Below are 22,934 nucleotides of genomic sequence, written 5' to 3' on the forward strand. Positions count from 1 at the left end.
ATGTTTGTACTGGACTTTAGTCAAGGTGAAGAGAATGAATTATGGTCAATATCAGTCAATTTTGGCACAAAACCTTCAGGCCTCTGCTAAAAAGTTACACTTTGGTTACATTCATGACAGACACGGTAGTTACTCATTACACAAGGTTCATCAGTTCACAAGGTTATATCGAACACGGTCACGGACAATTTTGAATCTCCAATTCACCTCACTTGCATGTCTTTGGACTGCGGGAGGAAACCGGAGCTCCCAGAGGAAACCCACACAGACACGGGGAGAACATGCAAACTCCACAGAGTACCGTCCACCTGGGGATCGAACCCAGGACCTTCTTGCTGTAAGGCAACAGTGCTACCCATTGTTTGTTTGTTTGTTTACTAGGATTTTAACGTCATGTTTTACACTTTGGTTACATTCATGACAGGAACGGTAGTTACTCATTACACAAGGTTCATCAGTTCACAAGGTTATATTGAACACAGTCATGGACAATTTAGTATCTCCAATTTACCTCACTTGCATGTCTTTAGACTGTGGGAGGAAACTGGAGCACCCGGAGTAAACCCACGCAGGCACGGGGAGAACATGCAAACCACACAGAAAGGACCTGGACCGCCCCATGCTACCCATTGAGCCACCGTGCGTTCAGTGCATTTCTTTCGCTGACCTTAAGATGATGTCACACTGCAACCGACTGAAATAGTTCAAACCTGGTAAAGTTTACCGCTTAGGTGGCGCAGCGGTAAAACACACGCAGTTCACCAGAGATGAGATCTCGAATACATCGTATCGAATCTCGGCTCTGCCTTGCCGGCTGAGGCTGAGCAGCTACATGAACAACAAATGGCCTGTTGTTCAGATAAGGGGCGGGACTAAAGCTGGATGGGGACTCTCTATCTCTCTCAGACTAGTGCGATTACGACCTCTGCTGGCTGGTTGGTGGGGCCTGCACGGAGATGGGGAAAGGAGTGCGGTAGCGGGTGTGGCTCTCCGTACACAGCACTGTACAGCACTGCACTCGTCAAGTGTAAGTGATAAGATGTTCGATTGCTGTGCACGTTTCGGAGGGGGCGTGGAGCAGCCTTGTCCTCCCCAATCAGGAGCAGGGACCAGCATTAGTGAGAGGATGATTGACGGGTAGAAATTGGATGCACTAAAGTGAGAGAAAAAAGGGGTAAAAAAAAAAGAAAAAGAAAAAAAAAAAAAAAAAAAAAAAAAAAAAAAAAAAAAAGGTAAAGTTTAATGAATGATGATGGATGCTTGATGCATGAACAGGTTTGATTCATGAATAGCACCACATTGGCAGTTGGACAAGGACAGTTGTCTCACTAACCTGTGTTGCTGGTGATGCTTGGCTACTTCTTTCTCGAAGCCCTGCGGCTGGTTGGGGATGAAGCAGAACTCTGAAAGGTAGTCGGGTGGGTTCTCTGCCTCCTTGAAGTCCCCCAGTTCAGCTATTAAAAAAGAGGAGCGAACAACACCAACCACATCATTAAACACAAAAACATCCAGTCAGACAGTATGAATTAGATTTGAGCTGGACCTTTTTATGGATTAGATTTGAGCAGCTACAATTAGGAACTCCATCTGTAGCCCATCTGTTACTCTGTACACTTTGTCATCCCCCTGTACCTCTTTTATAAATTGACTGATCATGACAAAAATGTATTTATTTATTCATTAGGTTTTTAACGTCATGTTTTACATTTATATGTTTTAGTTCAAGTCTTTAATGTCAAACAGTCATGGACAATTTTGTATCTCCAGTTCACCTTACTTGCATGTCTTTGGACTGTGGGAGAAAACCGGCGTTCCCAGAGAAAACCCACGCAGACACGGGGAGAACATACAAACTCCACACAGACAGGACCCGGATCGCCCCACCTGGGAATCGAACCCAGGACCTTCTTGCTGTGAGGCGACAGTGCTACCCACTGAGCTGATCATGACAATAGCATGGTAAAGACATGGTACTATATGAGTGTACTATGTGCAGCACTGTTTTTCATTAGGAATACATCCCCTGTTAGCACTGGTGTTAGGGGGACGGTTAATGACAAAATGTGTGACTGCTGGCTTTATATTTTTGGTTGGAGCGCTATTTTCCTTCCAGCACTGACAGTGAGATTATTAAAAATCCCAACAACACTGCTGCACCTGCTACACCTATACCAGAACATCACATCTGTGTTTTTACATTTATTTACATTACATTTATTATTAAAAATGTCCCTACAGTGTCAGGAAATTAAAATATGTTTGTCTTCTTCAGTACCAAAGCTCTGAAGATATGTGCCTGACTAAAAAAAAAAAACACATGCAGGGCCCCCCACGCAACCACAGAATAATAATCATTGAAGTCAGTCAGTCTGGTGGTTAGCAGCTTTAATACAAACACACACACATAGATACATAAACACCTGCAAACACACTCTTACACGAGCAGGCACATCTGCACTAACATGTGTTACACACACACATGGAACATGCATACAGACATATACAGAGAAGTGGGCTGGTTTAGTTCAGGCCATGTTTCAGGAGCATTCAACATTTAAGTTTTACAAGCTAGAGCTTGTACATCGTAATGTCTCAAGCTGGCTCTTCCTATCCACTTTGCTATGAACAAACTTCAGAATATGATTTCTATTTTAGGGCACTTGATGCCACATACTAAACAGCATTTGCATATCCCAAAAAATTCACCTGAATTCTTACAGCAACAGTAACATTCAACTCCAGCCAGAATGTGCAATGCTATACTAGAGGTGTCATGTAAATGCTAAACAAGCACTAACATGCTTTATAATTCGTGCCGGGGCAGCTTTACACCTCAGCTGAATCCACAGATACATTTCAATCCTTATGAAAAGCCCAAATGGTGTCTAATTACAATCCCTGCTACTGGTCTGAAGTGATATTCATGAATTGTGCTCCAAAAATGGCTTGTTTCTTCTGTTGTACTTTCATTACAAAATTTCAAGGATAAAGCACCAGGTAGATATGAGGCGAACCATGAGATCTAATTACAACTGAGAATTTAAATACTAAAAATTATATTTAAAAAACGTATAAATAATAAAAATCTTACATACATAATATATACATAAATATATATGGGGAGCTTGGGTGGTGGAGTGATTAACTATGCTATCTAGGGATGTCCCGATCAAGTTTTTTTGTTCCCGATCCCGATCTTTAATTTTGATCCCGATCCGATACCCAGTCTCAAACCGATACTTGTATTTTCTAGATATTATCTAGATAAGAACTAGATAATACTGTTCACACAGTGCACACTTCAAGTACATTACAGTTATTCAAATTAATCCAATGTATATGTTGACATGAACAATAGCTCAGTACAACTAGCTCTGCAGTGCAGTAGGAAAATAATTGCCTGCCATGTTGTAACTGTAACAAACTTTTCTGTGGTTGTATTGTGACAATGGTTTGATGGACGTTTCTACGCGAAGTGAGTGTGTTTTGACCCTTTGGGGCTTCCATAGTGCATGGAATAGCGTGCTTGGCTAACGCGATGACTCTAGCTGTCCGCTATTCAGTACCGTTACAGAAGAAGTTAATAAAGTGTTATGCTCCAGACAATTTGTGAACATACCGTGTATTAATTTTTTTATTAAGCAAGTGCATCACTACGACGCTCGGTTACATAACTAAGCCAATCAGAGTCCTTGATACTGAGATGTCGTTCAGTCTTGTAACATGGTAACGCTGTATGTTATGGTCCTGAAGTTTTCATACTCGGATTAAAAGTTATTGTTTTGTAAACTGGAGTGATCCTTGACTCACACACCATATAAATAGCAAAATTCTACAGTAATGAATGCAGATCTGCTACTACCGCCTCGTGAAACGCTCGCATTGCAGACATTACACTTCGCTGTTGGACTTGTTTCATTTTCCAATTTAAAGTATTTCCACACAGCGGACATGCTGACGTAAAACGAAGGATCGGCTTAGGATCGGCCTTAGTAAAGCCGATACCAATCAGTTAAAAAATGCCTTGATCTGCCCCGATTCCGATCTTTGAGATCGGATCGGGACATCTCTAATGCTATCCCCCACTGCTTTTCAGGTTCACAGGTTCAAATCCAGGCTCTGCTATGTAGCCACTGTTGGGTCCTTTGCAAGCTGGGATATGCAAAGAAAGAATTTCATTGTACTGTACAACTTTATATGTATATATGACAAATAAAGTATATCTTCTTCTTCTATTGGCTATGTCTGGGGGTGGCCAAGGCCCCTCAACGGGTTGGCTTCCTGTCTGGAGTGCGTTACTGCATTGAGACCAGTGATTTTGTGGTACCCAGGCCCATCACAACCCTGACCTGAATACGAAGGTGGTAAAAATGAAAATGAAATATATACATATAAAAAAAGTTACATGTCTGTGTAACTAAATATTTAAAATAGCTGAAATGTACAGGACAAGAATGACTAAAAATGAAACAAATAAATATATGGTTAAAAATAGTGTCACACAAAAACAACTACGTTTTTTTTACTAGATAATGCATGCGCATTCCACCAACCCCTTCTTATTCGTCCATTTTTCAGTGGATTTGCACGTGAGGCCAGTCTTGGTCATAGAGAGTCACAAACTGGTCTCCGTGTTCCTCCATTTCTATACAGGCGCATACTACTAACCATGGTCCTTACACAACGTCTAAGACCCCACCCCCTTTTCCAGATCGATATTTTCCCACCCAGCAGACTAGTGGCCAATTTTGTCTGCTGCAGGCACTGCCATTCGTGCCTTCAAGGGGCGCCCAGCTGACTGTTGGCAGAGCAGAGATTCAAACTTGTAGAGTTAAGAATCCCAGCGCTGGTGAGCTAGTGGAATATCCCGCTGTGCCACATGGGTGCCGAAATGATCCCAATTTATTTAAAATGAAAGAAAACCACATCTTAATAAAATACATGAAGGTGTACAATGCTGCATACTCACACTGAACGGCATAGGAGGACAGTAAAGCGGCAGTGTTGTGCGGACAGGGCAGTCTGAAACACACCATATACATTTGATTACCTCTTCTGTGTATTGTGTACAAAAAACTTGGCACCAGCAACTGGCAGAATCAAAATAAAAGCAAATTGGGTCTCAAAACTCACCTCCCACAAAGAATGTCCTGCTTGATCTGCAAAAAGTACTGGTACCTTTAACAAAGACAAAACAGAGATCCAGTTATTGGTTTATTCTGCAGCTAAATCATTGCCCTAATTTATTTATTAGGATTTTAACATCATGTTTTACACACATTTATGACAGGACAGGTAGTTACTGGTTACACAAGATTCATAAATTCAAGTTTAATGTCAAACACAGTCATGGACAACTTTGTATCTTCAATTCACCTCACTTGGATGTCTTTGGACTGTGGGAGGAAACCGGAGCTCCTGGACACCCACGGAGACCTATATCTATTTCCTCTGTACTGGCGCCCGCCACCACATATGCAGCACTGATGGTGGTATAGGCTGGCTACAGTCTAGCATGCACCTCCTTACACATGTAAGGTACATACACATTGCAGATTATTACACTAGAAAGACTGTTTTAAACCAAGTTCATTTACCCTCATACATCCTTTATACATAGATAAAATCTTTAAAACTCAGATTTTATCAGCTCACTTGCTTCTGACATGTGATGCTTGTGACAGGCCCACCACTTAGACTGCTTTCACATGAGAAAATTTTTTTTCACTGGGAGGCTAGGCACATCTTTACCCCTTCCTGCTGTCTGTACCACTGAGCAGCAGGCTTGACAACAATCCCTAATACGGACCGACAGTATGGACAGTTTATTCACATGCAGTTTTGTATGGCTGCGATTTGAAAAGGTCAGCGGCAAACTGGGTCATAGCTTAATGGGTAAAGCAGTAAATCTAAGTAGCACCAATGGCAAGGTGAGAAGCACTGCCCAACTCCATAGGAAACAATGGAACAGAGGGGCAAAAGCAGCTGAATGCAGCCTTACAGGTATGGTGGGAAAGTGGATGGGTTCTAGCACAGTGGCCAAACAAAATCAGAACAAACATCACTGTAACAGTGTTACATTATTGACTGGTTCAAGAGTTGATAAGATGTTGTAGGGCGTCAAGGGCAAATGCTTTTTTAGCCCAGTGGAAGCCAGAAGGACGAACCCGATCGGTTGACTGGAACTAGAGATGCATGAGTACCGATACTGGTATCAGGTATTTGCCCGATACCGCGCTCATTAACTTGTACTCGTACTTGCAAATGAGGCTCCGATACTAAACATCCGATACCGTGTGCCTAGTGCACGTTGATGCGTTATGCCTGGTTCACACTACACGATTTTTGCCCTGATTTTCGCTCGGCGACTGGTCGGTGCCGGCTCGGGAGCAACTCGGCGTTCGCTCGGCGATCAAAACTCGGCTCTCGATCGCTAAGTGTGAACTATCCAACAACTCGATCCGACCGGCTCACCGAGCGCTCGAGTTTTCTAGCACGTCAGATATCTGATCTGAGATGTGCGACTGGGAATGAGTGACATGTCGAACAGCCAATGAGAACGCAGGATACGGTGTGAGGGGAAACACAGGAGAGGAGTGTAAACAGGTGGGACAGGGGGATAATATAGTTTATATCAGAATACACCGGCACACACACGTTTTACAGTATTTCTGACCTGATCGTTCTCTACAAAACATAACAACAAAACACCAACATTGCAAAAATATTTATTAACCTCCAACTCACTACAGAACAATCCATGCTATTCGTGTTGCCAAATCCACTCAGATTCATTTATTTTTCCTCCTTGATTTCAACACATCAGCGCACAAACACTTTGATCACTCGCTACTTGTTGACATGCATTTTTGGACGTGGTATCATTAAACTTCTCATCACTTCTCACGTGTGTTTTTGTTTAAAAAAAAAACGGTATTCTAAATAGGTATCGGTATCAGTATCGGCAAGGACAAACTCGTACTCGGTTGGGAAAAAATGGTATTGATGCATCCCTAACTGGAACAAATACACTAAAGCAATAAGGTGAGAGGACTAGGTGGAAGTGTGACAGAGGCCAGCAACGTTAGCTATTCAGCCCACCAATGAGCTGACCTGCTATCACAGACCGATGATTCAGCCTAGAGCCCTGGCTACCAAAAATAATATCTAAAAATGTGCATCTACCTTAATATCTTTGTCAAAGCAATGTGTACAGGTGAGAAACATTAGCACTGATAAGCGGTGATAAGTGTAGCTTATGTTACTGGTGGAACCGATGAAAACAGATTGTTACAATAATATTACCCTAATAATCCTTACACTGTTTTGATTATTACATATTATAGTTAATTACTGACCACACCTTTAATCCATGATCACATCCAGAAATCACAAAATATCCACACAGCTAATATGCAGCTGTTGCAGGCTTACCGTGTGTACTCTTCCTGAAGTTTGCTGGGGTCACTCACAAAAAACTTCACCCAGAAGTTCAGATGATGAGGAGAGCCCCCTGTCAGTGAAGAAAACAAGACTGATTACATCCACAACCAAGTGGAACATCCCAGTCACACCTGCAAGTTTATCCTGGAATTTACCCAGTATACCAGGTCGGCATCGTGCAAGAGAGCATGGTGAAAATGAAATGTAGTTGTTTAGCGGGACGTGATCTAATACAATTTCATAGCAAGTACTTGCTGGTTTTGTGTGAACCAAAGCTGACAGATTAGCAGGTATGACAGGAGACAAACAGGAAACTGTTCGAATTGGTTAGGCTGCTTTCACATGATACACAGCAAGACGGCTTTCTGCTGGCTGTGCCACTCAGTGACGATCTTGAAAACAATCTCCAATATCGACTGACAGTATGGACAAAAACAGTTTATTCAAAAACAGTTTTGTATGATATGCATCTGCAACTGCCATCAATTGGAGATGTGAGATGTGACAAAAAAGGGGATGTGGGTTCATAAACCTTAATTGCTTTATTCAAATGCCACATTTAACCTTATTAAAGAGCCACAAAGCTACAAGTGATTAGGAAATGTGGGATTGCTATCTATAATGCAACTCCAATCTCACCGTTTTACAGCTCACTAGTCACTGTGCCAGATTTTCCCATATTTCATAATTTAAAGAAGAATTAAACAGTTGATTTATTAAGATTTTAATGTCATGTTTTTTACACTTTGGTTACATTCATGACAGGACAGGTAATTACCGGTTACACAAGATTCATCAGTTGCAGTCTTTCAAAAACAATTTTGTATCTCCAATTCACCTCACTTGCATGTCTTTGGACTGTGGGAGGAAACCCACGCGGACATGGGGAGAACATGCAAACACCACAAAGAAAGGATCCAGACTTCTTCACCTCAAAATCAAACCCAGGACCTTCTTGCTGTGAGGTGACAGTGCTACCCACCGAGCCACCGTAAAACAGTTGATCATGTGAAAGCCCCCTAATGGCTAAGGGTCATGGGTTCTGATTAAGGGCTGGGCTTCCTTTCACTTACTTTTTAATTGTTTCCTGATGGGTTTGTTTGGATCCAGCCACCTCTGTAAAATAACAAGACAAAAAAGAAAAAAAAAACTTTTATTAAAATGTTTTATTGTATTTCATTTAGGTAGTAATTCATGACTTAAGCCACATTCTGATCATTTACAGAGCCCAGACAAGCAAACATAATTCGGCATTTTTTCCCTTTTCTCCCAAACTAGTCATATCCAATTCCTCTGAGACATGTGTGTAGTAGCCAACCACTTTACTGTACGAGGCACATTAACGTAAGAATCAGTATTGTGCATGGAAAGTTATTCACTGCTTTCCATTATTCACCATCTCCATGCAGTGCTGTAACCAGCCAGCAGAGGCTATTTTAACAACAGTAATGACTAATCAGTTCTATCTTCCCTCCCTTCTGACAGACACAGCCAATAGTGTCTGTGTAGGCACACATTATAAGGAGCATGCACAGACCATCAAACACAACCAAGTTAAACTTCTGGTTGATGTCCGTGAGCCGTATGTCATTCAATTAGTTCTCCACCCATATTGGTTAGTATCTCATACACACGTACACACAAACTTCAGTTTCCCATTTTTCCCAAAACTAATTGTTTTGAATTTCCCCGTTCTCTGGCCAAAGAGAGCTGTGACGATTAGAGATGTACCGATCGGGGTTTTAGGCACCGATTTCGATCTCCGATCTCCTATCAGGGCAATCGGCCGATAGCCGATTCCGAATCGGGGGGGGGTTTACTTGTCTTGGGGGGCACGAGTGCCTAACAGGGGGGCGTGGCGGCATTGCGAGATTTTTTTTTTACTTCTAAAACTAAAGCAATTCATTTTTTCACCCACAGGAGACATATTTCATTAGTGTAACTGACCACACACACGCACGCAGGTTTAATGTTATCCAGTTCAGTCTGAAAAAAACTTAAAAATAGGGAAACGGTGAAGATAAACCGGTGACAAACGCAGTGACGTGTGTGTGTGTGTGTCTTTAAGAGAGATGATCTGTTCACAGTATCGATATAAGTGATTCATTTTATGCGAAGCGTAAGTTTCTCAGTTATCTCTCCATGTTTACTGTTATTAATTAATGTCGTGGTTTTAAATAAACACCAGCTACTACTGAACATTTTGTGTAACTCTCTTACATTAAAAAGCTTAATTAAACCGCTATTACCACAGAGTGGTAACCGAGTCAGACTCGTTCTGCCTGTGGAGCTAAAAGTTTTCTGTCAGTCAGAGCAGATGATCCTGAACTAACCAACTTAGTAACTAATAAACTTTTGCCTCTGATTGGCTCTGTAACGTTTTCTGTTCTCATCTATATCACAAGCAAGAACCGCTTACGATTTACCAAAGTGAACCACGAATTTATATAATGTGCTCATAGAATCGACTCAGATGTGACCGGGTTGAATTATCTTTTTAAAGTAAATATTTCAATCAGCAAAATTGCATCGTATGTATGATGCACAACGTTAATTATGTTATTTTAGGTTTGTAGCTCAAAGTTTGGATCAATCCACTGAGCTGTTAAGCTTAACATGGAAGTGATCTTTATATATCACACGATCGGATCTGCTGAATTTAGGAAATATCGACCGATCGCCGATCGCATATTTTGATTAAAAATCGGCAGATTTCGATACATAGCCGATCGATCCTCCCATCTCTAGTGACGATCATGCATCCCCTCATACAATTGCTGTGTCTTTGGCCACATCTTTTCACCAGCTAGGAAAAGAGTCCCACAGAGGACAGAATACAGAGACACTCAGAACTACAACAGATCAGCAGTGAATCCCAGATAACCTTCCACCTTCAGGCACAGGCAATAATGTGTAATGGTCAAGCACATTCGACTGTTGTGCCACCTGATCACACCACTTGTAACAATACTTTTTATTTCGACTTCATTAAAGATTTTTGTCATAGTCTTTGGTATTGCTGTAGATTGTCGCTGCTGTAAGTATTTAGAGCATTCAGTTAGTTTAAATCCCAGTTGTTAGGAATTCAGATGAGCAGTATAATGAAAAAACTAATGCAAAAAATGTTAACTGAAGGGGTTTTAGACAAAGATTTCAAACACGATACTTCCACACCTTTCATCTATGGCCTGTTGTTTCAGCGTATATGCTAATGCATGTGTCATCAAAACTGGCTTTTGGTCGGGTTTGGCTCAGCTGTGGATGAAGTTGATTAACAACCTCTGAACTCACCGGACTGTCGGAGGACTCGTCTGTCAAGTGCAGCCCAAAATAATCTCTCTCAGTCAGCTCCAGGTGCTTAAAGACGGCATCCAGCAGAACCTGTCCCTGATCATGCTTCTGCAAATCAACACACAAACACACACAGTGTATTAAATTTAGGCCACAAAAACAAACATGAATTTGATTTTATCACAGGAGCAACAAACACGTAAATATACATGGTAAAAAGATCAGTGAATAATTTCATCTGGAAGCTTCAGGAACTTGCAATTTCAAAGTAAAGCTAGAAGAGTTAAAAGGTAAAAAAGGAAGAGGACAGCCAGCAACAAGATGAATCGATACAATCAGAAAAACAATGTACAAGCCATTGAGAAGCCTAAAGACGCAAACAGAAGACAGGATACTTTAAAAAGAATGGCAAAAACATATTGAAGTTATGTTCATACAGCCAGGTGAATCAGATTCCAGATTTGGAGTGTGTCTGTGGATATCTGAGACAGTTCAGTCAAAAGAGCATTAGAAAGGTCAGAAGCTGTGAGAAGGACGAGAAGGTCAATTCATCCCAAAGGTGTTGAATGGGACTAAGGTCTGAGCTTTGTGCAGAGAGTTACAGTCATGCTAGAGCAGACAATGGCCTTCCTCAAACTGTTGATTGTATACACCTGTAAGCATTGGGTGGCGCTGAAACAGCTGAAGTCAGTGATTAGGAGGGGTGTGTACATCCGCTTGGCACTATAATGAACATGTGAGGGATAGTAACGCATTATTAACCACATCTGGATGTAAATAAGGGTGTGTGTGGGTGTTGTCTGTACAGAAATGAAAATGGAAGCGGAACAGGTTTGGTCAGGGTATGACTGTAGAGCCTGTAAGCCAGCTGCAGGAATTCCACGGCGGGGGTTGACGGTATTTGGCAGCATGTGCTGCTCTAATGGACAGAGATAGATGGGTGTCGAGTGCTAGGGAAACCCGAGTGAAGTCCTGCACAGTGGCTGGAATGACAGAAATGCGTGAGGACAATTATCTCATAGCATACAGGAGGCGTCTAACAGGATGCACAGTTTTGCATTTACATTTGCTGCATTTAGCAGATGCTTTTTCCCCAAAGTGACTCACAATTATGACAGTTCAAGCAATTGAGCGTTAGGTTAGGGTCTTGCTCATGGGCTTGGTGGAGGTGGGGCTTGAACCAGCAACCTTCTGATTACTAGTCCAGTACCTTAACCACTAAGCAGGGCGAAAATATGAAGCAAAGACACAGTAAGTGTGCTTGACTGAACTGTCTGCAGTTCGATCTGTCTCCTATTGAAAATGTATGGTGTAGTATTAAGAGGAGAATCAGACAGCAGATACCGCAGACTGTTGAGCAACTGATGTGTTATATCAAGCAAGTACGGACAAAAATTCCTCTTGCAAAACTGCAACAATTAGTGTCCTCAGTTTTTAAACCATTAAAAAGTCTCACCAATAGGAAAGGTGATGGAATACAGGGCTAAAACACCCCTGTCCAAACTGCAGACATTAAATTCTACATGTGTTTACGTAAAAAATACAGTGGTACCTTGTAACTCGACGTTCCCTAAACTCAAAATCTTTGAAACGACACCCTTTGTCAAGAAATTTGTAGCCTTAAACATGACTTGTGTGACCGCCGCTTTGTTCAGCGCACGGCTTGAACGGTGCAGTGGGACGGCATCAAAGTGAGACTATGAGACAAATCTGCATTTGCGTGGAATAACCGTCAAATTCACTCTGAAAGCATCCACATGTATGTGTGTTTAGCTGGATTTTTCTCCTGTTTCACTTTTAAACTTGTATTATAGCTCGGGGTTCTGAGAAATTGTAAGAATCAGCTTTTTCAAGAGAGTCTAAACCACATTTTTAGCATTTAGCAGATGCTTTTATCCAAAGCGACTTACAGTACTGTGACATTATACTGTCTAAGCAATTGAGGGTTAAGGGCCTTTATCAAGGACCACACAGTGGCAACCTACCAGTGGTAGGGCTTGAACCAGCAACCTTTTGATTACTAGTCCTGTACCTTAACCACTAGGATACAACTGCCTGCAGAAACACTAAATCTCCCCTAATTATTACTGCTCATAAGTTCTCTCCACTAATGAAATTCCTCACGCGTTGTTTTAGTACAATACATCACGTTAAACCTTGTGCACCGCCACACTCAATAGGGAATAACGGCACAGCCAGTGAAAAAGCTATTTTATTGCTTTTCATGTGAATGCACCTTTACTAGGGGTGTAACGATACACTCTGCTCACGATTCGATTCACGATTCTGAGTTCACGATTCTGAGTTCACGATTCGATTTTCTCACGATTTTTTCTGAAGTGTAAACAGTGCAAAACAATGCACATTTTCTTGTACATTTTTAAGCAAAAAAAAAACTTCAGTCCCCTGCAATTTAAAGGTAATTACCAAGAACAGAGTACTTTACTGTAACCTACTAACAGGTTTACCAAATTTAAAATTACTTATCGCCATCTTAAATTGAAAATCAAAGTAATCAAACATGCTCATTGAGCTGAGCTTTTAAACAGATTTTTTTTTGTTGTATAAACTAATTTAATACCAAATTACATGTATAATGAAATACTAATGTAAAAAACATTTTATTAAATGTTTATTATTTAAATGGCTTTATTTATATACTTAACGTGGAACAGAGTGCCACAACAATAAATGATAAAATACAAAAAATACCCATCTCAATTAGACAAAAAGGTCTGATTGTGTATATTATTTGTAAATTTGCATCTACAGTGGAACAACACAACATCAACAAAGCATCACTCAACAAAATATAAATGAAAATGTGCAAAACAAAAAGCAGCATCCAGGTGACAGTAATTGTAAGTATTTAGTGAAGATTGGCATTCAGAAAAACCAAGCAGCACATCTTTAAGGGGTTGATCTTGTTTCTCCTTTCTGTTATGATCTGCCCTGTTAAAATAGATTCTCTCTGAGGGGACAGATGTTGCTACAATACACAGTGACATGTATAAGATGTGGGTAGACTGAACACTTGGTCTCCCACCAGCTCAGTGGGTCTGAACTGTTTCATGTCACTCATTTTCCTCACATTTCCAGTGTGTAATGTCTGGCTATGTAAAGCGCTCTGTAAAACTTTTTTCTGTAAAACTACGCTCTGTAAATCAAGTTCTCTCTCTCTCTCTCTCGCTCTCTCTCACTCCCTCCTGTTCGTGTGCTCGCTGTCCGTGTGTGTGTGTGTGTGTGTGTGTGTGTGTGTGTAACCCCTCCCCTCCTGCTCAGTGTAAATCAATCACGTGCGGCTTTAACAGAAAAAAACCCGGAAAAAACACGAATCGGCTCCCAATGAGGAGCCGGATCCCGTCGTTTACTTTAAGAGCCGACTCTAAGAGCCAGATTGTTCGCGACCGACCCATCACTAATAAATTACACAACGCACGTGCAATCGCGAAGATGTCCACGATGCACATCGCTAAATTTTTGCATCGCACCCCTAACCTTTACTGAACGAAATACGGTATTCTAAGATTAAGCATCTCAACATCTGTTGATGCATGCTCAATAATCCAGGTACACAAATCCACAAAGTTGAATCAGTTCATCTGGACACAAGTTTGTTGTAGAGATACGTTTCGTCACTCAATCCGAATGACTACTGATTCAACTTTGTGGAAACATCTCAACAATTAAGAAACATAATGAAACAATAAAGAAGTAAAGGTGAATCACAGGTTTTATTGTATTTTTATTGTTTTTCAACTGTTTTTACTTGTATTTCAGTGTTTTTATATTATATTTGTGTTATTTTCAGTGTATAAGCATAAAAAAACCCCATTATTTTACATAAGCCAAAAATTATGCAGTTCCACGGGACCATGGAACGCATTAACAGGTTTCCCATACATCCTTATGAGAAAAAAATACCTTGAAACTCAATGCTTTTTAAGCTCCATGCCACTCCCAGAACCAATTGACGTTGGGTTTCAAAGTTCCACTGCAATACAATGAAGTTGATCAGTGAAAGCCTTAGACAGTAGCCTACAACTATCTGGAAAAGAGGCCGTGAGTATACAGACATCTCTCCACCTGGAGCAATTTAATATTCAAGAGTCATAAACCGGCACTATCAGTGATCAGCAACTCCATTCCCCCTCTGCATGATTAGTAGCATGATTGGCTACTAATAGCATAATACTGTAACCCTTGCACCCTCAAAGACTGTTAATTGTGTTTGGAGAACACAAGACCAGGCTGGTGGTACTGCTGAGATTTGAACCCAGGTCTTTCTGGTGGTAGCATTTGAATTCTGCACCACCAAAGTGTGGCCTAAAGATTTGTTCTTTACTGTCATATTGGCTTGCCAAAGGTTTTTTGTAATACTACCAGTGGGAATGACCCTATAACTTCACTAACTAGCAGTCACAAAACTGCTGAGTTTGCTGTTTCAACAAAAAGACACCTAAGCAGTATTTTTTGGACTGATGGTGTTAAAAGAATGAAGCTGAAGACACATGGTGTCAGGGATTTTCCTAAAGGAGAAGAGCAAGGAGGAAGTTGATGACACATTAAAAACAGTACTGAAACACAGACAGGGAAGCGCACATTAATTCTCAACAACACCATACCCAATGTCTATTTCGAGTCCATTCATCTTCTCTACTTCTTCAGACAATGCAATATTGTTTTGATCACATTCTCATCATACTGCTCAATCCAAGTCACAGAAAAACAAGTTGCAGGTCATGTTGTAATCACAGTGTCACGCCACAGCACTGATTTACTGCCCGAGATTAAGGGCTGGTGCTGCAGGATAGGTGTGCAGCAGTGGTAGGCTGATAAAGCTACAAGTGTGTACTTGATTTGGAGACCCAGGAGAAGACTCATCCCTCAGGAATGTTGGGAACATAACATGGTTCTAAACAGTTAACAACAGGTTAGCAGAAAAAAGCAATGAGGGACCTGCTGAATGCAGATAAAGATCTAAGCCATCCTAATCTTATTTTAGTCATATCCAATTCCCCTGCCACTTATAGCAACACCACCCCCCTTCCCCCATATTGACCAAGGACTAGGTGACCTCTGCAAGACGCGTGTAGGTACCGGTTGCTTTTTTGCCATGCAGGCAGTGGAATCTCACAGAGAGCCGAACCAAGTTCGAAGAGTCGTTACAGTTCAGTAGGTTAACTGTCCTTTATGTGTGATGTTGGCACTAATCCTTGACAGTCTCCTGCACTTGTTTCCTGGTGTCCGTTATATCCAAACTGTAACACTGGATAGGGTTTTTTGTTGCTGCAATGATCTAACAGTAAAGTTGCTCAGCAAAAAAAGTGGAAGACTATTGATTAGACGGTCAAGCATTCAAGCCCCACCACCACCAGTTAGTGGATGAATGTAAAAGCACATCTCTCTATAGCAGGGGTGTCAAACTCATTTTCACCGAGGGCCACATCAGCATTATGGTGGCCCTCAAAGGGCCGATTGTAACGTATTCTGCTGTGATTGCAGTCTGTTGTTTTTCTTGGAGGCCGAATTCTGCATTTATATTGTCCTACTTTACCACAGACACGGCCTCATAACACAAGAGATGCACCGGTTTTTCTTCCTGAAGCACAAACTTGTTTTCACTTTCATAAAATTTCCTCCTTATGCTTAATTTTCTTACTTATCTTCTTGTACATTTTAGGATCATGTGTAAATATGTGTAACATCATCTACTGGCGGGCTGTGTCACTTTGCAGGTCACAAAATCAGCATGCATTTTGAAAGATGCAGTTTGTTTAGGATTTTACAGTGTATTTTTAAGACAATCATTCTGCCCTCACTAATAGTTTATCCCCCTTTCCCAGCTAGATAGACAGACAGACAGACAGACAGACAGCTCCCATCAGAAACAGTCGGTTTATTTGCTTCCCAGCTGTGTGATACACTGTGTGCATCAAAATGAAGTAAAAATACAAACAATAAAAACAATAAAGAACTTAATACAGTAAAGGCACACAGCTGTAGTCAAGTGTTACATCTGGTACAATATTAGATTTAACCAAACGTAAAATAGCGCTAACGAGTACAAATTTTGTGAAAAGATACTAATTGCTATAGTAACGTAACAACAGTATTTAATTACGGTAAATTTGTAACTAAAATGCTGTGATATACTCACTAAACATTTACAAACAATTGAGAATATAAACGCCACTACTTACAGACGATGCTTTGGTATTATACTGAAATTAATTATACTAATTATTTGTATTTATTTATTATTGTTTACATTACTGACTACGCCACTTCTCTTTGCTGTAAGTCACATGGCTTCTTAGCGAAGGTCAAAGTTAGCTGCCATGACTACGATGTCACGGTTGTCTCTTAAAGGCGCAGGAGTCCCGTTAAATTATAAGCGCATCTCTGTAACGACTCGAACCATCACAACAATCATACAGTCGTTAAACCTCTCGCGGGCCACATAAAATGACGTGGCGGGCCGGATCTGGCCCGCGGGCCGTGAGTTTGACACCCCTGCTCTATAGCATTAAAGCTAACGTACTATTTATGAAGAGATAAAAATGATAGCATATGGTGCCAAGGTGGCACAGCGGGATATTCCGCCACCACACCAGCACCGAGATTCAGAACACCTCGGTTCGAATTTTGACTCTGCCACTGATCGGCAGAGCCAATATTACAATTGGCAGTGCCTGCAGCAGACAATAATTGGCCACCGTGTCTGCTGGGTGGGATGACCGGACTTAGTGGGTGGGGTCTTTAAACGCTGTGTAAGGACCCTGGTTAGCAGATAGAGGTGCCTGTGCAAAAAGCATGAGCAAAAAGAAGGGGTCCGCTAGGACCGCGCACATGTCGGAGGAGGCATGAGCAGCTCCTCAAATGCAGTCAGGGATCCCCCAGCAGCGGAAAACAACTTGACTACAATAAAATCAGGAGAAAAAGGGGAGAAAATGCATAAATAAACAGAGAAAAAGATTATAGCACACTTACGTTAACCTTGAAAGGCTGGATGGTGTTGTCCAAAAGAACAATGTTGCAAAGCACTTCGGTGTGCTGTCTGTCACGTGCCAGCTCTGACGCCCGGACATTGTAGGATCTGCCAGCAGGCAACCGGAAGCGTGAGCTCATTCCGCTCCAACCTGAATCTGCAACACAAGCATAAGCCACATCGGAATAAGTTCATGAATATCTGTTCAGCAGGAATCAGGATTCAATTATAATGTGTTCCATCAGTGAGGGCCCCGACTAGGCTGGGAAGCCCAGTTATTATATATTATAGATGAACTCTGATGACCCTTATCTATCATTTGAAGTGCACGTTTATTACAAAAAGCTGAAGTGTCCAGTTTAAATATGTGCAGAAGTACACACAGTAGACCACCCTAGGTGTCTCTGAGTGAGTGTCAGTGTATGTCACAGGCAGATGTCGCAGTGTGTGTGTGAGGACGGATGTGACAGTATGTGAATGAGAGCAAGAACGTATGTGTGTGAGTGCAACAGTATGTGTGTTTAACAATTGAAAGCAAGCGTTTGTGTGTACACATCCTTGAGTGACTGTATGTGTTTGTGTGTATGTGGGCCAATCTGTTACCCTAACATATTCATCCTGAAACATTTAGAAATGGCACTTACTCGGTGGAATAGCCCATGTATGTGCATATGTCAGTGTATACACTACATGGCCAGAAGTATTTGGACACCTGACCATGAGTTTGTTGGACATCCCATTTAAAAAATGGTATTAAGTGAGCGCTGTGATCTTTTTAGCTGTAACAACAGCCATTTCTCTATGAAGCCTTCTCACAATAATAATCATCATCATCCTGTATTTGTCCTGTAGTAACTTGCATGCTCAAGTTATTCACTGTCAGCAGGGGATAAAATGTCCCGAACCTTTGAGATATTCCAAAGGTTAAAAAAAAAAATTAAGTTTTGTAAGTAATACAATTGTGATTTTTAAAACTGATCTCACTATCAAAAATAACTCCACAATTCTTGACACGTTGTTCGGCCTTTAAATTTATACGTTCTAGATATGCCCACACAACCTTCATTTGTTTCTTACTTCCCAATATAAAAAAAAAAAAAAAAAATATTTTCATTGTCTTACTGCAGAGAATTGCAAGACATTCACACAGAAATCACTTATGCAGATCAATAGTAAGTTGACAGAATTGCAAGCATTTGGTGCTAACAAGATACACCGATCAGCCAATAACATTAAAACCACCTCCTTGTTTTAACACACACAGTCCATTTTACCGGCTTTACTTACCATATAGAAGCACTTTGTAGGTCTACAATTACTGACTGTAGTCCATCTGTTTCTCTGCATGTTTTTTAGCCTGCTTTCACCCTGTTCTTCAATGGTCAGGACCCCCACAGGACCACCACAGAGCAGGTATTACTTGGGTGGTGGATCATTCTCAGCACTGCAGTGACACTGACGTGGTGGTGGTGTGTTAGTGTGTGTTGTGCTGGTATGAGTGGATCAGACACAGCAGCGCTGCTGGAGTTTTTAGATACCGTGTCCACTCACTGTCCACTCTATTAGACACTCCTACCTAGTTGGTCCACCTTGTAGATGTAAAGTCAGAGACGATTGCTCATCTATTGCTGTTGTTTGAGTTGGTCATCTTCTAGACCTTCATCAGTGGTCACAGGACGTGGCCCACATGGTGCTGTTGGCTGGATATATTTTTTGTTGGGTAAACTATTCTCAGTCCAGCAGTGACAGTGGGGTGTTTAAAAACTCCAGCAGCGCTGCTGTGTCTTATCCACTAATACCAGCACAACACACACTAACATACCACCACCATGTCATTGTCACTGCAGTGCTGAGAATGATCCACCACCTAAATAATACCTGCTCTGTAGTGGTCCTGGGAGAGTCCTGACCATTGAAGAACAGCATAAAAGGGGGGTAATAAAGCATGCAGAGAAACAGATGGACTACAGTCAGTAATTGTAGAACTACAAAGTACTCCTATATGGTAAGTGGAGCTGATAAAATGGACAGTGTGTGTAGAAACAAGGAGGTGGGTTTAATGTTATGGCTGGTCAGTGATCTTGGTTAACCCTTTACAGCCGGCCCATTCAAATTTCGAAACAATAATTTCGATGGCTTGAAGCCTTATATCTCCGCCGTCCAATCACTAATTGTAAATCTGAAAACTGCCCCAGGTAGCTGACAACCCAGGCTAAAAGGCAATGTCATTGGTCAAGCGGTTTGTGTCGTGGCTGGTTTGCATATTTAATGAGAAGGCGGAGAATTTATTTTTTTCATTCGCCCCGCCCTCACACGGAGCGCTGCTGAGACAGTCGACTGGATAACAACACAGAAAGAGAAATTCTGTCAGTGAAATAAGGTAAGATTTATTTTAAAACTGTTTATTAGTGTTATTACTTTTCATTTCTACTCAGAAAACTTGGCTTTAATGGTAAAATTGTAATATTATTAGTGTTTACGCTTCGGAAAAGCCGAGGTGATTCTGAGAGTTGCGTTCTAAGTTTAGTCAGTCAGGTGCTCTGCTCTCCTTTCTGAATCGATTGTAATGTGTTTTATGTCCATCTAGATGGAAATAAATACGTGTGGAGAGTTTATCAGATACCTTTTTAGTCTCGTTTGTTTAGTAGTTTGTAAAGTATGCAGCAGTTTTACACAAATAAGTGATTAGTAGTGAACCTAAGCTAAGCTAAGCTACCGGAGCTGTTTGTTGCATCCTGCAGCCATGTGTTTGAAAAGTTAGATTTTATGCATGTAATCTTGAAATCAGTTATAGCTTACTTGTTTTACTTCAATACTGTCTAAAGTCTGCTTAGAAATCACCTTAGCTTTGCTCATAATATCATTACATTTTGCATTGCATGCATTTAGCATGACTGGCTAAAGTAAGCTGAGGCAGAAAGCATAAAGGTGTGGATAATATGTCAGTCTGGGCAATTTATAACCTTTATTTCCATGGTATATTTTATCTGTGGTAATTTGTACTTATAACAGAGAAATATTATTTTATCTATAAAATATTTCTGTCAAATTTGCATCATTTTCTAAAAAATTGCTGCATTTATTTGAAAGAGACTAAAGTATGCTATGCTACCATATAGGTGCATATAGGTAGATAACAAGTCAGTCTGGGCAATTTATAACTTCTTTTTTTACCATAATTTTTTTCTGTGGTAATTCTTACTTGTATCAGTGAAATATAGTTTTATCTATAAAATATTTCTGTCAGATTTGCATAATTTTCTAATGTATTGCAAGAGATATTTGAAAGGGACAAATATGGTATCAAACTTTTTTTGAAAGCTTTTTTTGAAAGCATACAGGTGCATAACATTTCAGTCTGTGACTATTTACAACATTTTAAATATAACCATAGAATCAAGTTTTGTCTTGTATTTATTGCTCCTCTTAGATAATTATTGTTTTATGTGTAAACCATGTGCCAGATTTGAGAAACTTTTGTCATATGTATTGGTTCAGTGTACTTGAGTTTACTTCTAAACATGAGCCTGTGGACATTAGCTTCTCTGGCAAAAACATATAGAGTATTTGTGATTGAATTCTACATATATGTAATTATTTTTTAAAATAACATCACTGTCACCACCTTTATTCACTGTAATCTCTTTCTTTTATTATTCTGAGATGGATGGAGACAAGGCTCAATATTCACGCCTTATGGAGTCTCTGAAGAGGAGACAGCGGCTAGGCCCTGACGAGCTTAGACTTATTGCTGAACATGACAGCGATGAAGATCATGAAGGCATGACCATTGAAGAGGAGGACTTCATGGACATGGAGCTCCTGGATGAAGGGGAAGAAGAGGATGAAGAGGAGCAAGATGAGCAGAGGGATCAACCAACAACCTCCTATCGGTAAATGCATGTATTCCAAGTGTGTGTATTTGTAAATGTGTGTGTGTACATATATGCTGACAATAAATGTCAGCATTTGCACCCACACACACAATCAGGGCTGCCAACAAAAAGTTAAAATTAACAAAAGAGTACAAACTGAGATTATGATTTTTACTAATGTTTGCTTTCTTTTATGGGTTTGGTTAGTCTTTCTTGTCCCATGTCAGGTAGGAAGCGGAAACGCTTTCCTGACTCTGTATCCTTTCCTTCCTATGCTGATGTAGACACAGAAGCACCAAAGCCCATACCATTTAATCCCTCTCGTCCAGTAGGCATAGATCTGGGAAGTGTGCGTAGGGCTGTATGGTCAGCCACAAGTACCTTGCGTGAAATAGACTTCTTCAAGTTGTTTTTCACGTACACCATCGTTGCCGAGATTTGCCAGTTTACAAACTCTAAGGGGTGGGAGCTTGTACTGAATAGGCCGTCTTATGCGAACCATCATGGGGCATGGGAAGAAGTGACCCCGGATGAATTCTACCGGTTTCTTGGGCTCCTTATTTACATGGGTTTCACGTCCCTGCACAGCATTCACAGATATTGGGGAACCAAATCTCTTCAGGGTTCATGGGCCAAGTTATTCATGTCCCGTGACCGTTTCAAGGAATTGATGGCAGCCCTCCATGTTGTAGATCCTGCCACAGAAAATAATCTTGATCGTCTTAGGAAGTTGCGTTACCTGATGGACCACCTCAAAACCAAGTGTCAGCAGCTTTTCCAGGCTAATGAAAATCTGAGCATAGACGAGAGAATGGTAAAATCAAAAGGTCGATCAGGATTCAAGCAGTATATGAAGGGCAAACCTACTCGCTGGGGTTTCAAATTGTGGGTCATTGCAACTTCAAATTCGGGATATACCTTAGACTTTGATGTTTACACAGGCAGTCTTGATGGGCGCATAACTGATTTGGCTATAAAAGTGATCGAAGACCTTGTGCAACCATTTAAAAATCAAGGTCACACAGTTTGGTTTGACAACTTCTATACATCACCAACTGTTATGGTCCGACTTAAGGAGTGGGGAATCAATGCTTGTGGGACATGTAGGATTAATCGTAAGAAATTCCCAGTGGATTTCAAAGATGTCAAGAAATGGGAGCGGCAAGCTAACCGTGGTGATATGAGGTGGTGTAGAATTGACGGAAATGTCTTAGTTGTTCAGTGGAAGGACACACGAGCAGTTACATGCCTCTCTAATTTCCACAATGCTAATGATTCATCAGAGGTTTCTAGGATGGTAAAGAATGGTGCCACGTGGGACAGGAAAGTAGTCC

General features: G+C 40.9%; 1 protein-coding gene across 1 annotated transcript in view; it reads right to left on the reverse strand.

Moving 5' to 3' along the window:
- The window catches only part of ptpn4a (protein tyrosine phosphatase non-receptor type 4a), an 84,331-nt gene that overhangs the window by 33,341 nt on the left and 28,056 nt on the right, over positions 1 to 22,934 (reverse strand). Inside the window, exons 2-8 of the mRNA XM_063005451.1 lie at positions 17,728 to 17,882; positions 10,735 to 10,842; positions 8,517 to 8,559; positions 7,435 to 7,513; positions 5,134 to 5,178; positions 4,970 to 5,022; positions 1,334 to 1,454 (exon numbers count right to left, since the gene is read on the reverse strand). Coding sequence (XP_062861521.1) covers positions 1,334 to 1,454; positions 4,970 to 5,022; positions 5,134 to 5,178; positions 7,435 to 7,513; positions 8,517 to 8,559; positions 10,735 to 10,842; positions 17,728 to 17,865 — 587 coding nt within the window. The 5' untranslated portion in view covers positions 17,866 to 17,882. The remainder of the gene's footprint in view (positions 1 to 1,333; positions 1,455 to 4,969; positions 5,023 to 5,133; positions 5,179 to 7,434; positions 7,514 to 8,516; positions 8,560 to 10,734; positions 10,843 to 17,727; positions 17,883 to 22,934) is intronic.

The sequence above is a fragment of the Trichomycterus rosablanca genome, chromosome 12, assembly GCF_030014385.1.
Source record: "Trichomycterus rosablanca isolate fTriRos1 chromosome 12, fTriRos1.hap1, whole genome shotgun sequence".
NCBI lineage: Eukaryota > Metazoa > Chordata > Actinopteri > Siluriformes > Trichomycteridae > Trichomycterus > Trichomycterus rosablanca.